This window comes from Zonotrichia albicollis, chromosome 6, assembly GCF_047830755.1.
Source record: "Zonotrichia albicollis isolate bZonAlb1 chromosome 6, bZonAlb1.hap1, whole genome shotgun sequence".
Taxonomy (NCBI): domain Eukaryota; kingdom Metazoa; phylum Chordata; class Aves; order Passeriformes; family Passerellidae; genus Zonotrichia; species Zonotrichia albicollis.
The window spans coordinates 29,186,126-29,201,940 of record NC_133824.1 but is presented as its reverse complement, the minus strand read 5'-3'; the positions used below and the strand labels follow the sequence as shown (position 1 = coordinate 29,201,940).

Sequence of the window (15,815 nt, the reverse complement as noted above, 5' to 3'; positions counted from 1 at the left end):
TTCCTTCAATAATGATTTTTTTCTCCTTTTTTTTTTTCCTTTTTTGTTGCTATTTATAATGCAGCCCTCAAAGAAAAGAGCTAGAGAATTTGTGCCATTTCATCTGTGGAAAGCACCAATGCCAGTGGGCCACACAATCCCCCAGCTCTACCACCACCTACAATAGTTTTGGACTGATCCCTGTAGGTGTAGCCTCTATTGATTACAAGAGTCAGGAACTGCTCTTATCCCTCACCACTTGTCAATGGATCTGTGTTTCACTTCAATCATTACAACATAGTCAGAACACTATTCTGCTCTCAGAATGCCCCAATATAGCCACAGTGTAGAGTATTTGCTGTATCTAATGTAACCTTCAGAAATGTACAGACTTAGGCCGTATTTAAAGAATCAGCCTGCAGGATTACTTGGCATTGGACTGTGCTCATCACTCCCTTTTCCTCCTGTCACAATCATGTGTGAAGCTAACCCAGCCATACACACCACTTGCAGCTGTGCTGGGAGAGACTGGTCCACAGCTTCAACCACTTTTCTTTGTGGCCAAGCACTAGGAGAAGGGCACCATGTGGTCTATTCTGAAAATACCTCCAAACACAGAGACGAATTTGGCATTTCTGCTTGTTGGGAGGATTCAGAAGGCAAGTTTTGAGTCAGTCAAGCTCTGGCTCACATGAGCCACACTTTGACTGCAGTGGTCAAGGGCACAGCCAATCCCCTGTGGGCCCCCCCAGCAGATGGGGCCAGCAGGGCCTAAGTGTGCCACGGGCTCTGTACTGCCCAAGCACACAGCTCCACCTTGCCAAGCGTGGTTGGCTGCAAGCAAACAGAGTGCCTTGGCTTCAAAAGATGTGTGAAATGACTGGTGACTGTAGACACTCCTCCATGGTGCTTCTTGCTCAATGCTGCCCTTACTCATAATAAAGCTAGGAGAATACTTCTGAAGAAATAACAAAAAAAAGTGAACTAGCTAAGAAAGTAGTTTCTGGTAAAGAGAACAGCTGCCTGGAAATAGTTTGTGCTGGGTGAAGAATGCCCAGAGTTTTTGCCATTGTGCTCTTGACTTACTTTTAGTAATGGATCCAAATAAAATTCTTCAGCAAATGCAAACTTAAATCAGAATGCTTTAGAATTCCTTCAGTAATCACAGATTAAATAGCAATATATTGAAATTAAACTGTGATTGTCTTGTAATAATTTACTTCACAGTGTTCATTTAGAAACTGATTAGAGAATTGCCTACTACAATTATACTTGGAGCTTGAGATCTGTACCACTGTTGCCTGGGCCAATTCTACCATTCATCTCTGAACCTGGCTTCCAAGATTTCATCTCTTGCCACCACACCTTCACAAATAAAATAACTAAGAGTGTCATTCTGACCCCATCCCTTCCATGCCTGGGCTGGAACCAGCAGATATATTTGTCACTTCAATTTTTAAAAAAGATGGTACCACAAATTAGAAGAAAGCTTGTTAAAAAACCAAAAAGGAACTGCAGAAAAATCTACTCAGGTGACTCCATCTATTCTTTAAAGAGAAGAAGGAAAACTGCACTTTTGGCATCCCACAGTGCAATCAGGTGTGTCTTCATGGTTGTTCAATGCTTTTCACTGGAAGTAGCCACATAAGGGTGCTTTACTAAAACTGGTTACCCTGCAATATAGCACATTTGGTACCTCTTCAATACTTTTTTTACCAATGCCCTCATCATCTCATCTCATCTCATCTCATCTCATCTCATCTCATCTCATCTCATCATCTCATCTCATCTCATCATCCCACTGTCCCCACTAACTACATATACTTTCTTTCACTGCTTATACCTGTGCTTTCACAAAAAATTAGTATCCCCAAAATCAAAATTTTCTGTCCTCAAGCCCAGGTCTTCTGTGTGCTGTTAGTTTCTCTGTTACTATCAGCCTCCTTAGTTACAGGAAGATTCCAGAGCTAAGAAGGGTTGTGTCCACCAGTGACCCAATCCAAAGCCAAAAACCAGCTGTAGGCTAATAGGCAACATATTCCAAATTAATGTCTTATTAAGAGACAAAACCCAAAGTTAGCAGGTATTTTAGTCTTACAGAAACCATGCAATGAATTCCCATTACCTCTTAAAAATAAATAAATATATAAGTTATACATGGCCTTCTAAGCAATGCAGTTGAGTTCCAATGTGAGAAGCCCATTTCAAGACTTAAAGCCAGGAACAAATGCTCATCAGACCAATACCTTTTTTGTGCGTATGCAACTACTGGGCCTGTTTGGCATAACACTTCAAGGAATGAAAAGGCAAACTCACATATTAAAACTATTGAGAAAGTCCCATGACAAAATTAAACACAACAAAGCTCATCAAATGTGTCTCTAAACCACATTTTCTTCTGGCCTCAGAGTTTCCAATTCAGTGTTGGCCAGCAGCACCAAATAAGCTAAACCAGTTCTTTTATAACCCAAGAGTGAGCAACAAGCACCACTAATCAGGAATTAAAAATAGCTATGTATTAATTTAAATAAAGATCTCTTGCTAGCCAAACAGCAGGTAAACTCAGCTCCACTAGTCTCTACAGAAGGTCTCATAAGCTTGACAAAACCAGTGTGAGCAATTTTTGGTAACTAACTCTTTGGGTGAGAGATTGTGGAGATAAGCTGCTCTTTTAAAATCTGCCCAAAGATTTTCTTCAAAACAAATACTTTTATAAAAGTTTATGTGCAAAGCTATCTGGAGTTATTTTAATAATTTAATACCCAATAAGAAAATGTCATCAGTTTCCTCCTTCTGCTCCTTCTGCTCCTTCTGCTCCTTCCGCTCCTTCTTCCTCTTCTCCTTTAACAACTAAAGTACCTAGGAGAAAAAAAAATAGGAAAAGAAGAAGAGGAAGACATAGTTAATTATGATCTACCTGAAATTATGAATTTATCTGAATTATGATCTTATCTGTCCTGTTGGAAAGAGTCAAGAGTTGTATTTCCTGCCTATTTCTAACCACCATGAACTTCTGCATACCTCAACTGGTCTTAACTAGAAAAGCCTTCGACTTATGAGCTCCTCTGCTGTTGGATGTTTTTCCAACTTCTTGGGTAACGGGGAACAAAAGGTACTAAAGTATGGTCTGCAAAGATCAGCCCCACTTGGTCTCTGGGAGATGCACCAAGTCAGTTCAATTGCTAACAACACACCCTTCTCTTGTGGGGCCCCTACTTATGCTGCCTTTTCCAGGACATATATGCACAAACTTTAGTGTGGTTAGTAACACTACCAAGGACACTTTTTGCCCACAGATATGTGCCCCATTCCTTTTTTTTTGTTTTACATTCTAAATTTTTCCTATTACAACAGCAAATGGACCACTGCAGGCCATCCTTCCTAGCAGTGCAATTATCTCATCACACTTCCACTTTCTAAGAATTTTTTTTACTGCAGTTGATCTGGTTTTAGATAGAGTCTGGTAATAGGCTTCCCATCCACTGCTCCCTGTAGTGAAGCTGCCTCATCTTGTTGACATGCCTCCACCCTTCCCTTCCCTTCCCTTCCCTTCCCTTCCCTTCCCTTCCCTTCCCTTCCCTTCCCTTCCCTTCCCTTCCCTTCCCTTCCCTTCCCTTCCCTTCCCTTCCCTTCCCTTCCCTTCCCTTCCCTTCCCTTCCCTTCCCTTCCCTTCCCTTCCCTTCCCTTCCCTTCCCTTCCCTTCCCTTCCCTTCCCTTCCCTTCCCTTCCCTTCCCTTCCCTTCCCTTCTTTTATTCTGACTCTATGTTAGTGTTACCACTCCTGCTCTCCCCTTCATTGCTTTAGTACACAGGGGATAATAGTGAACAGCTACCATTTCCATTGACAGGAATTAACATATTTTAAAAGAGATTTCAAAATTATCTAATTTTTAGTCACTAATCGGTTGAATATCTTTTCATAGCAGTGTCTTAAATAGGAAAGGATAGCTCACAAATTGAGGCTTATTGCAGTAATGGAGGGGGATATTCAAGCATTTAGGAAATTTGTATGCAGATTTGAAAATTTGCCCTTGCATCAAAAGCAAACTAGAACATATTCATGTCTATCTCCATTATCTCATGTCACCTCTTTTGTTGGGAAAACTGTAATTCAGCTTGGCAGATGAAAACCTTGTTAATGTATTTAATGTGAAATCTTTCCATTCCCTATTAGGTATTTGATAAAACTACTTGGGTAACTACAGCATAATGCCCAACTGTAGGTTGCAAGACCACTTGGATTTAGCACTCCAAAATCCATCTGTCGCCAGGATCTCAGTAACTACTTCTGAATAACTCTGAAGAGGAGGGAGGAATTTCATGGGCACACAAATGAATCTCTGAGGTTATCTTTAATTTCCCTGTGGTTGTCGTTATATTAAGCTTCTAACTCACCATCCAGCTTTTTCAGCTTAGGTACCCGTTTGGTTGCTTCTTCAATCCAACTGCTCTGATCAGCAGCAAATTTCTCTTGTAGTGGGTTGCCTACAAACACCAGCTCCTCTAGTACTGGCACCTCTGCTAGCCTCACAAACTCTGCTGCAAGCACAAAGATGAAAACAACCACCAGACTGTGGAACATGGAAAGTACATCTGCACAACACATTCCTTTCGCACTCAGTGCAAACATAAAGAGCATGGGATACAACAGGAGAGGGACTGCTTGGATTCTAACTGGTGTCAGGTTAAAGAACAGGGATGTGCTTTAAGAGAGGCTGGAGAAAGATGATTCAAAGCATGAACTTAATTTGACTTAGAAGTTAAATTCAATATTCTAACTATTTTTACTCTCTTGCATGAGTGGATGTTTAGGGATTTTGCACATGTCTGCAGGCTTGTCAGTTACAATCAAAGCTCCATGAGATACAGCACTATATTTCACTTGGTGACTTAACTCATGCATTCACCACACTACAGAAGTCTCTACAGAGTAGAGATGCATGGCTTACCCCAGTCTTTCACCAAATTATTTGACATATAAAGAACCTTCAGTTTCTTCATCACACGGATACCCCTCAGTTTCTCAATTAAGTTGTATGAGATCCACAGCTCCTCTAAAGTTTCAGCAACTGCCTCCTGGAAAATGACAGGACTACTCAGATAAGCAGAAGTACATCTTCCTTATTATTCACACTTTCTTCACCTTCTACAGGTAACATCACGTGAGAAAATATTAAGGTATATTGGTCCTCATTTCCTTTTAAGTAGGTCCCTAATTATTAGGCATGACAAATGCTCATGGGAATTAAAAGGCAAAGTTATATATGCAAATATATGTAAGGAGGACAGAAATTGCTATATTAGAATAAAACAAGATGTAACTGGCTGCAGTAGTTCTTAAGGCACAGGAGCAGAGGAGACAAATCTGCCTGTTTGTGCACTGCAAGCATTTGTGAAGAGAATGCAATTCAACAACTGCTTTGAAAAGGATGTTACACAGTGTGAGAGCATTTTTCATTCTGGTATTTTCTTGTATGTTTGTATGTGCTGGCCAGAAATCACATTCCTAATTCTCTCAAAACAAAGGTTTTTTAAAGCCAGTCATTACACATTAACTCTACCTTTCACACTTCAGAGAGATGGCATCTCTGAAGGTGAGAACAGCTTTGAGGCAAAACAGTATCTCTTGAGAGAGAATTTATATAACCATTTAAAAAATGCTGATTGCAAAAAGTATTCTTCTGGCCTGAATTCAAATGTAACAAAATTGATCCAATTTTTTTCCTCAACTAATTTTCCCCTACTAGGTAGACTCAGTCCTGCCACCATCAACTCTAAAGTCATACAGTGTCAGGTGCCAGTTAACATAAAAGGGACTGACTCTAAGGAAGTGTGTTTTTACAGGACTGCCAACATTTGTATTAAAGAAGCACAGCCTAAGTATCTTCAGGTAGAAAATTCTGCATGCAAAAAGTCTGCAGGAATTATATTCATGTAAAGCCAGCAGAATTTAAAGGGCTTTACAGATAGACAGCAATTTTCAAATAGAACTTCTGATTATCTTTATTAAAGACAATAAAATCTCTCTTCCTAAAATTTTTCAGTGTAGTAAATTAAGGTAGAAAAATTTCCAAACATTAAGGGAATTTGAACCAAAAAAAGTGAACAACTATCTGAAAATTCAGAAACAATGTGTAAGAGTGTGAAGAGATGATAGCAAAAGGAGAACATAAAAGGTTAGTGCCTAACCTTTTATTCACTTAATTTTATTGATTTCAGCAAAGACTTGTATGAACACGGGGAAATTACCCCATATTCTATTTTATTAATGAAGTATTGATACTAAAAAGCACATACCAATCCATTCAGGTTCTTTATGTTATTTCTTCCCAAAGACAGAATCCTCAAATTTTCTGCAATAAATTTAAAAAAATCTCATTAATAAATGGGGTTTCTTTAAAATAAGAAGGTGCTGTAAGTCAGGTAAAATGCCATATTCTGCTTACAAACTGCACTCTGAACAGGCTACCTTAAGAAAGAATGACCTAACAGAAACAAACCCTCCTGACCTAAACAGATCAGCAGGAATTGACACAGGAGAAAGCTCAGAAATACACTCATGAATACAAAGCTGCTCAGCTATAGGTTACCTAGTTGAAATTCAGTTTTGATAAATACTGAACAAAAATTATAATTTCACCTTGCACCTGAAGTCTAACTGCTGACTTGCTTCTTTTGATCTTACATAATTCATGTCCCTTCTTCTCCAGGCAAAAGTGGTGCTGATCTTATTTTAAGGCAGCAGATTTGGCTTCTATACTACAGGCAGCATGTAAAGCTGCCTTACAGATACCTGATGAGAGACATTCAACTTAGTTCTAGTTTGTCTGGCTTTAGCATCAAATACTTGGTATAGACTGGATGTTTTGAATCTACATTATTATTAATATTTAAGATGCTTTAACAGCTTTTAATGTTTTATACCACTAAAAAATTTCATTGGTTTCACTTCTATGTATAATTGCCTAATTATTTTTTCTCATGATAGTTACACAATTAAAGTATTAAAGAACAGTTATTTGGAAAGACTATTGGAATATATTTCCCTGACTAGTATTCCCAAATCTTTTGAAGTCTGAGCAAAGAAATAAGTTTATCAAGCTCTTTGACAGATCTCTTGGTGTGCAGTTGGAAAGGATGAGATTCCAGGTTCCTTATCTATCCAGCTGGCATTTTAATAGGAACAGAAAAACCTGGAAGCTCCACTTCAAAGCCTGCCCCTCTTTGTCAGCCTTGTGCCATAGTCAAAATCTTGAAGACAGACCGTTAAGACTTCTGTTCCAAAGTCAGTAACCCAAGAGTTTCAAAGACAGGTGTCCAAGAAAGAAAAACTCTATTTCCAGACAGATGGCACATCCATTTATAAAGTATGAACAAAATGAAACCAAGTATACCCAATCCTCTGCAAACTGGAATGACATTTTCTCCATCCAGTTCTACAACACTCCAACCTCACTGCAACCAATAATGCATTTGCAGAGTTGTTGAACTGCAGACTGTTTCCATCAGGAGCATGGAAAATAGTCATGACATCACTCTAGAACTGATTAGGTGTTGAATAGCACAGTAAGGCTCATGGGAAGGTACTGAAGTGCTTACTGAATGGAGTTTTTGAATGTTGCACTGTGAGACAAGTGTCAAGGCTAGTGCAAGGATACCTACTGCAATACACCACTGCTGCTCAGCATGCATTCTCCAGTAAGACTGGTCATTTTAAAGGTCACTTGTAATGTTCTATGAGGAGGGAATAAAAAAGGATAATAACAGGTATAAATAAACCTGGACACATGTAACAGATGATGGCATATCTCCTAGCCAGGCAACTAGAAAACAAACACAATGGACAGCTGGCTTGTCACTTACTTAGGTTGTTCAAGTTGGCGATTCTATCAATGCAGTTTGTAGATAGTGATAGTTTCCTTTAAAAGAAAGAATAATCAATTCACAATATATAAGGGATCACTACACTGGAAGACTTCCATGTCCAAACACCACTGCATTAGAAATAATTATATGTTCTTGTCTCATTAGATGGTAAACTAACTGGATGTGTAACAGACTCAAAATATCCTCAAACCATTAAGCTTTATTTAGTTTCTGGGAAAGTACCATGAGTTACTTACATTAAATACTGGATTATCTTTTGATGTCTAGCCTTATGAAGTGCATGGATGTTTATTTCTGAAATTAATCTCTTTCTGGAAGTCCTGCTCAAATTGCCTCTTTTTTCCATGGATTTTGGAGTGGATCATAAACATGACATTTAGCTGATAGACTCCAAACACCAATTTATATACTGATAAACAGCATATCATTTTTCTGGGGACAAATATTAATGCAGAATCTACCCTAACACCTTCTGAGTTAAGTTACAGGGGTCTTTGAATTAAAAAGGGCAATTGTGTCCAGAAAGAGAAGCTCAGTTAAGAAAGAAAGAAGAGAAAGTTGCTGCTTTGAAGGCCACGCTTAAACAGAGTGAACACATACCTGCAGTGGACAGCAGAAAAACTGAAAGGAAGAGAGGAGGATATTTTGTTTCCAGCATGTTTTTAATTGAACTTACTCGCAGTTAACAAGAGCAGAGAGGGCGCCGTCCATCTTTTCCACAGGAGGAATCTGCCCATACAGTTTCACTTCCTTTGCCTCTGAAGCCTTCTGGCCACTTTTCTCTTCCTAAAGAAAAGAGAAGGTGAGGAAGAGTCTCACTGCTACATGCAATTACCAAAAACTACTACACTAAAATAATTACTCTAAAAATGAATACTATAGAAGGAATTCACATATAATACTGGAAGGAGAAAGCATTTTGAGTACTGTTATCAAGATTCCTGCTAGTGTAGCATAAAAAGGGTAAAGCTAGCTTATTTTCAAGGTATCAAAATAACTTATACATTACATATGTTGGATTTTAAAAGTTGTGTAACACTTGAGCAATTTAGTAAAGGAGTCATCTGCCACAAGGAATGGAGAATAGATTGAAGGCTAAAATTCTGGGTTAAGATATTTCCATGGAAACTGACATAGAGAAACCTCAGCTAGGGCCAATCTATAGCAGAAGCAGATTTAAAAGCTCTGACAGAAAAGTCTCCTTCTCAGTTCACCCAGAAATCTCAGAACTCATGCCCAGCTCATGACACAAACCGAATACAGGGCAGTGTGTTTTGGGGGAGAACTTCAACAGATTCACAGCATTAAGAATCTAAAAAAAATATTCTAATTAGCCATTAAGAAAGAGTGGGGGAAGATGTCACACTTAAGAGAATACAGCAAAAGACAGATTTCCTATTGACAACCTAGGTTGATAATTCATAGTCTTGAAAAACTGGACATAACTTCGGCATTTAGGTTTATTAAAAAATGTCATCAATTAAAGCTTTTAAAATTCTGAAGTGGTGGCAATTATTGACTAAACGCTTGGAACAAGTATCTGTTTAGAGAGTGGCAGCAGTTTTGACAGCTGCCTCCCTGACAGCACAAAGGGAGCATTTTCTCAGTTCACTCAGTGTTCAGTGCAAGGACTGGAGGTCCATTAACAAAGGAGAAATCTTGGCACTTTCAAAACAAGGACTCTTGTTTTCTCCTCCATTTCATGCATCTACTGAAAAGAGAGATAGCTGAGTGTGCCCCAGTTTATATGGCTACTTTGTAATTAAGTTAATCACATCCCATAAGTCTTTCAGTATTCCACAGCAGAACATCAGGTTTTGATAACATTATTTTTCCTCTTATGCACCCAAAATACTTCAGAAAACTTAATCTAATTTTAAAAGATCATGTTGTCTTGCACACTTACTTATATTCCAGTTTCTGTCCAAATTCAGTGTAACAGTATTTTTACTCAAAATTAATGATTTAGCAAATAAGCACATCAGATGTTTTGCTGGAATATGGTGATACATGTTCAAACAAAGTATCTACATCAATGTGAAACTTCCATTTTCTTTTCTAAGAACAGTACTGTATCTGTTTGTATTTACATTCAGTTTGTAATTTATGAGCTCATACCAACAAATAAAAATACACTTTTCCTTAAAAACATGAAAAGGAGAGAACTTCCAACATGGACTGGGCCAGCAGTGAGCTCACAGCAGTGAGCACCTTCAGGAAGAAAATTCATCCAGATTGCCAAATACTTCTGGAAGCAATTGCACAGCCACAATATGCCACAGAGAAAATATAGGTAGAACAGACATGTTTTTATAAGAACAGGTCACATGTTTGCCAGGTTGAAGCTGCTTTGATTTTAAGTTGCTTTGACTTAACTAAAGTCACCCTGACTGCCGGGCATAGGTAAACCCTTATACCAAAAGGGAAGAAAAACATTTGGAATGCAACACAACACCAAAAGCAATTGTACAAGTCACATGGATCCAGATTAGGAAGAGTAAAAGGAAGATTTAGACCCACCCCTAATAACTTGAACAGAAAAGCAAATTCAGTACTTTATGCTTAATGTTAATGGAAACTCACTGACACAGGCTAAGAGACATGTGACAGAGGAGCAAATGGAAAATAAATCTGTTAATAGGAAATATGGAGCTGAAGTTCTGGAGGGTAGAAAGAGCGAGGGAGGAAAAGCAAACTATTTTTATACACAGTTTATACCTCTACTAATGCTTACGTCTGTAAGTTGTTGCATTCTAGTTCTTATTAGGAGAGCAGCAGTGAAGTTTGTGGGATATACCAACGTAACTGGAAAACCCCTGAAGGGGTTTCCCCTGAAAAAATACTGAAGGTACTAAACAATGATAAAACTCAAAATGGAAGTAATCTTCAGTTACAGGCTAGTAATTTGAGCTTCTGGCTTTCAAGTGTACCTACCCATGTGTTGTGGTTTGAGAGGAAGTAAGTTTTCTGAGATGCTGTGGTCACACCAATAAGTGCTCAGATTTGAATATTGGCACCCGGTTTGGCCACTGAAGACATTGGATACGCCTCTGAGAACACAGGGGTTAAAAAGCAGAACACTGGCGGGAGAAGTCTTTTTGAATTCCGAGAGGGAAGCAGGTCGGACCTCCTCTGCCCAGCTGTCTGCTGCCGGGCAGGGGAGGGGCAGCCATGCGGCCGGGAGAGGTTGGCCTGGCCCCGAGGGTGGAAGGGTGGAAGAGAGAGAAGCACCGGGAGGCATCGGGCAGCCCACACCCTAGGAGACAGAGAGAGAGGGGAAGAGAGCCTGTTCCTGAGACTGTTACTTTGAAATTTGATATAATGTGCTGGCAGCACAGCCCAGCCTGCGGAGAAGGAGGAAGCTGCAGCGAGAAGGTGTCCGGCCGCTTGTGGGAGTCTCCAGGCGGGCAGAGCCCAAGTCTTAACCTCTTTTTAGACAATGAAAACTTTACAGAACATTAACCTTTCCTAGAAGAGAGACAGAGTAGAAGATGAAGGAAGAAATAGGCAAGTGTGATGAAGGTCTGAGCAAGTGAGAGATGTTGGAAGAGTGGAGAAGAATCTTAGGTAGGAAGAGATGATAGAGTAGCTTAGCTAGACTCTTATTGTTCTAGCCATAGACAGAACCATGTTCCTTGGGACACAGAGACTGCATCCAGGGGAAGGCGATGGCTCAGAACCAAGAGGGTTCAGTGTTAGTACCCCTCAGCCCCAGGGGGTGAAATTTGGGGGGACAGGCGTCCCAAAAGTGAGACTGTGCCCTTTTTTAGTACAGGACAAAGCATCCTTAAAAAGACAACCCTAGAAGCAGCTCTGGTCCATGTGCAGTAGTGAGAGTACTGGACACAGAAAGAAGAGGTCAGGGCAGCAGATGTTCTCTGGGCGGTGCCATGAGTGACATAGAAACACACGAGGTTTCAACGGTTTTTCCAGGGAAAGCCTATGGCACAAGAAAGCCTCCTCTCCTCTTGATTAATTGAGAATTGATTATTTACAGGGTGGTGATGGACCGAGAGTCAGTGATTTAGGGGATGGATGTACTGGAAATTTGGTGGGGGGAGGAGGAAATGTATTTGTAAGGTTTTCATTTTTCCTGTGTGTTCCTCTTTACATATAGTTGTAGTGTAGTTAATCAAGTTTTCTTTATTTCTAAGTAGGAGCCCGCTTTGCTTATTCCTGGTCACATCTCACAGCAGAAACCAGAGAGAGTGTATTTTCATGGGAGCACTAGCATTGTGCCGGCGTGAAACCATGACATCACGCTATCACATCCAGATCTTCCAGAGGCCAAAACATTTATAAATCATTGCTCTAGCAGCTGGCCAGAATTAGCAGGAAAGCATATGTACAACAAACAGCACATCGGTGCCTTCATCTAAAATTCAGAGACTGGGGAAAGATTCTCACTGGTTTCACTGGACAGCGAACCTGACCCTTGAGCATCCCACATCATCATTTGGCATTACATCCCCATCCTTGCCAACACATAACTTTTTGGAAGACCAGGTCAGCCACAACCAAATGAGCTTCTGTATGAATAGAGTATTTAAGAAGAAAAAAAACCAAAGAAACTCATTCTGAGTTAAGCTTTGCACAATATGAGGGACTATATGTCAAAAGATATGTAGAAATTCACTGAATTCAGTATACAGTGAGAATTTCATACTTGTTTATTCCGTGGGAAAGACTGCAATTGGATAAAGTAAACAGAGCATAATTAAAACATAATACATCCCCAACTTTAGATCTCTTTTGTGACTTCAGGCCCATGCATATCCAGCAGAACAAGGCAGGAGGGCAAAACAGACTAATCTTTACCAGTTATATCAATTTAACAGGAACATACAGAAAGTCCAACAGAATGTACTATACAACAACAACAACAACAGTAACCATCATTTTACTTTGTGAAACTTCTTAGAGCCAATGTTTCATGCAAACATATTTCTTACAATGTTTGACAAACAAAATTAGCTGAATACAGTCAAACCTCACGCCGCTAGACACTGTTCTAGTTCTTACCCATTTGGCTAGAGCTTCTTTGATGGTCGTTGCTTTTGCCTAAAAGTGAAACAAACTTAAGTGAATATTCATTGATTTTTTTAAGTGGCTTGTTCACTGCAAATCTTTCCTTTCCTTCCCTCTCCCTATCCTGCTTGTTTGCCCCCCTTCCACCACTTTCCTGTATTATCTTGGGTCAGCCAAGTCAAAGAAGTTGGAACCCCCCAGTGTCCTGTATTTTGCTGCATTTTCAGAAGCAAACAATGAGCCTAATGTCAGGACATTATCTTCCTGATCTTACTCTCTGTCCCATGGGGACACTGCTTATTAGCTTTTATGGTGAAATTCAGCTTTAAGGCATAAGAAGTTACTGCAATGAAAATTGTGGTCTAATGCTGTTAAACCCTCACACTTCCTACTGTGCATTAGCAGCTTACTGCCTGAAAGCAAGTCTGTGACCAGAAAATTATACAGCCTCCTAAAATTCACTGAAGAAAATAAGGTACAGCTTGCCAAAACTCAAGAGCAATCTGGATTATATATATTTGGGGTTTCTTTCCAGTGGTTTCACATTGAGTTACACCATGTGAGGTGAAAACATGTATGTGGTGTTATTATTCAGTTTGGAAAAACCTGAGAGCTGCTTTTTAAGGACTGACCCACTGACCAACTTTCTGTTATCACTAACTCTTACTTTTCCACCTCACATCAGAGTCTTAGTGAAACCACATAAAGATATCCAAAACAGTAGTATATAAACAACATGCCTAATGCTTCTCCAAACATTAAACATAATCCAAGATGTCTTGGATTAAAAAGGTTTCAGAGATCAATCTTTTACAAACAGTGATCAACAGCCTTCTTTTTACAAACACAGGAAGACTCTAGTTTTGGCATCTCTGTTGCTCCTAAGTGTAGCAGGGCGTGGATAAAAGCAGCCTTTCAGGTAATCAGATATATAACCCCCCCTTACTGTAGAAGTTAAAAACAACAAACTAACTTCCTCCAAAAATCTTACAGGCAGCCACCTCAGTCACAGAGCTTTAGTATTGGGTACTTTACTCCGGACCACAGGAAACTCTGGTCCCAGCAATAAAAGGCAACAGCTGAGGCAGCTTTATATAAGAAAAGGCCACAGCCCCCGAACACCCAGCAACAGCCTAAGAGCCAGCAACACTAGGGAGCCCAAGCATGCATCTCAAACATCAACATGCATCTCCATTTAGACATCCTCAGATGTTCCAGCTCTTTCTGCCCCCTGGCAGGCACTCATTTCAATCTGGTCCATACCAAGTGATAGCTAGCTCTTAGTTCTGTTGGAGATGACCTGCAAACTTGAGCCTCAGCAGTAGCTCCCCAGTGTCTGCCAGAGATACACATCTGCATGACCTCCTCTGGTTCAGAAGATCACATCCCTAAGCTCCCACTACAACAGCCTCATTCAAGCCAATGAACAGCTACCAGTGTGGAGGCAAAAACAGCTGGCTTCCAGTCAATTGGGGATTTTTGGGCAGAAACTTCATTGCCTTTTTCATAATTATGGCAGCCAGTCACCACAGCAATTGGGTACATAATCTCAGTCACTCATGTTGAAGACAGAAATGCATTTATAAGATCAGTGGCTGCTGCTGTTTTGAAGACATGCCTAAAAACAGTTTGGACTTTAAAGCTACTGATCCATGTGAGCACAAGGAGCAGCTTCTTCCCTGACCTCTGTGCACTTATCTCTGTTGATTTGATGAAAACATGGAAATCAGCACAGCAGGTTATCTCTCTCTCTCTGGAGAGCACATATCAGGGATTTCATTTTCTTTGAGATGCACTTGAAATTTCTGTAGGTTAATCAGAGTATCTTCTGCCACAGGAGGTTACTCAAGGGAAACTTCCTCCAAGAAGCTTATCTGCAGGGTTCTTCTACCTGCTTATTGAACAATTTTCTACAGGTATTTAGACTAAAGAAAGTCATAATACTTTATTTTAAAATATTCAAAATGCCAAGTGATCAGTGGGAATCCCTGAAGAGTCACCATCAACATGGCAGAAATAAGAAACAGAATCTCTGAAGGGGAAAAATAACCACACCTGTACTAGTAATAGTTGTAACAAAAGATGTATTCCCCCCCAAAAAACCACAGCAGTTGGACACATAGTATCTACAAAATTTAGACCCCCAGGAAAAAGCAAAACAGCAACATTTCGCCTTTATTTGCAGACATTTATTTGTATTTAAAATAGACGAAATCGGAATTGCACAGCAACAGATACCAAGCTAATCGCTGCAGTGATCACCGACACCGCCGCCTTAAAACCACGTACTAGCGGAGGTCTGAGAGTTCGTGACTCCCCTCTTTCCTCGCTTCTCCCCGAAATCCCCCTTTCCAAAGGCGCAGCAGCAGGCCACCGGCCCCCGCCTCAGCCGCCGCCCCGAGCCCCGCGCTGCCTCCCGGACGGCTCTCGCCGAGCCCGGGCTGCTGGGCAGGACCCGGCCCCAGAGGGCTCCGCGCCACCACGGCCGGCCCGGGGGCCGCTCCGACCCCCGCCGCCGGGCCCCGTCGCCGCCCCGGCCGCAGGACTCACCATGGTGCCGTGGATACCGCGAACGCTACGGTTGCTACGGGCGCGGGGAACGCCCCGCCCGGAACTCGCGTAGCGGCCCGCGGCGCCTTGTGGGACGGGCGGCGCTGGTCGGGGCCTGGCCTGGCACGGGGCTCGCGTCCCGGCCGCGGCGCTGGGGAGTCCCCGGGCAGCTGCGAGCGCCCCCAGCTGTGGCCGGTGCAGCTCATCCAGCCCCCCGAGCACTCGTCTTAATGGAATGGGATGGGCGTTTGGCCTGGCAAAGAATTACTGTGGCGGGTTCCGGGCTCCTGAGTACAAGGGCAGCTACTGGAGAGGGGCCAGTGGGGAGCCACAAAGATGATGCATGAGGGGTCTGGGGTCTCTCTCTGGTG

General features: G+C 41.2%; 1 protein-coding gene across 1 annotated transcript; it reads right to left on the bottom strand.

Moving 5' to 3' along the window:
- On the bottom strand, nucleotides 1-15,622 carry DNAL1 (dynein axonemal light chain 1). Its single transcript, XM_005479980.4, has 8 exons — nucleotides 15,445-15,622; nucleotides 12,889-12,927; nucleotides 8,543-8,652; nucleotides 7,843-7,898; nucleotides 6,277-6,332; nucleotides 4,929-5,055; nucleotides 4,375-4,518; nucleotides 1-2,838 (listed from the first exon to the last, which is right to left on the bottom strand). The coding sequence occupies exons 1-8, from the start codon at nucleotides 15,445-15,447 to the stop codon at nucleotides 2,759-2,761; spliced, it is 615 nt and encodes a 204-aa protein (XP_005480037.1). The 5' UTR covers nucleotides 15,448-15,622; the 3' UTR covers nucleotides 1-2,758.
- Between the last annotated feature and the right edge of the window lie 193 nt (nucleotides 15,623-15,815).

Excerpts from the sequence above, each read along its gene's own strand:
- DNAL1 (XM_005479980.4), bottom strand. Across the intron at positions 7,899-8,542 it reads TCTGCTCTTGTTAACTGCGA|GAAACTATCACTATCTACAA; the intron begins GTAAGTTCAATT and ends TTTCTTTTAAAG. Across the intron at positions 6,333-7,842 it reads CGCCAACTTGAACAACCTAA|AAAATTTGAGGATTCTGTCT; the intron begins GTAAGTGACAAG and ends AATTTATTGCAG.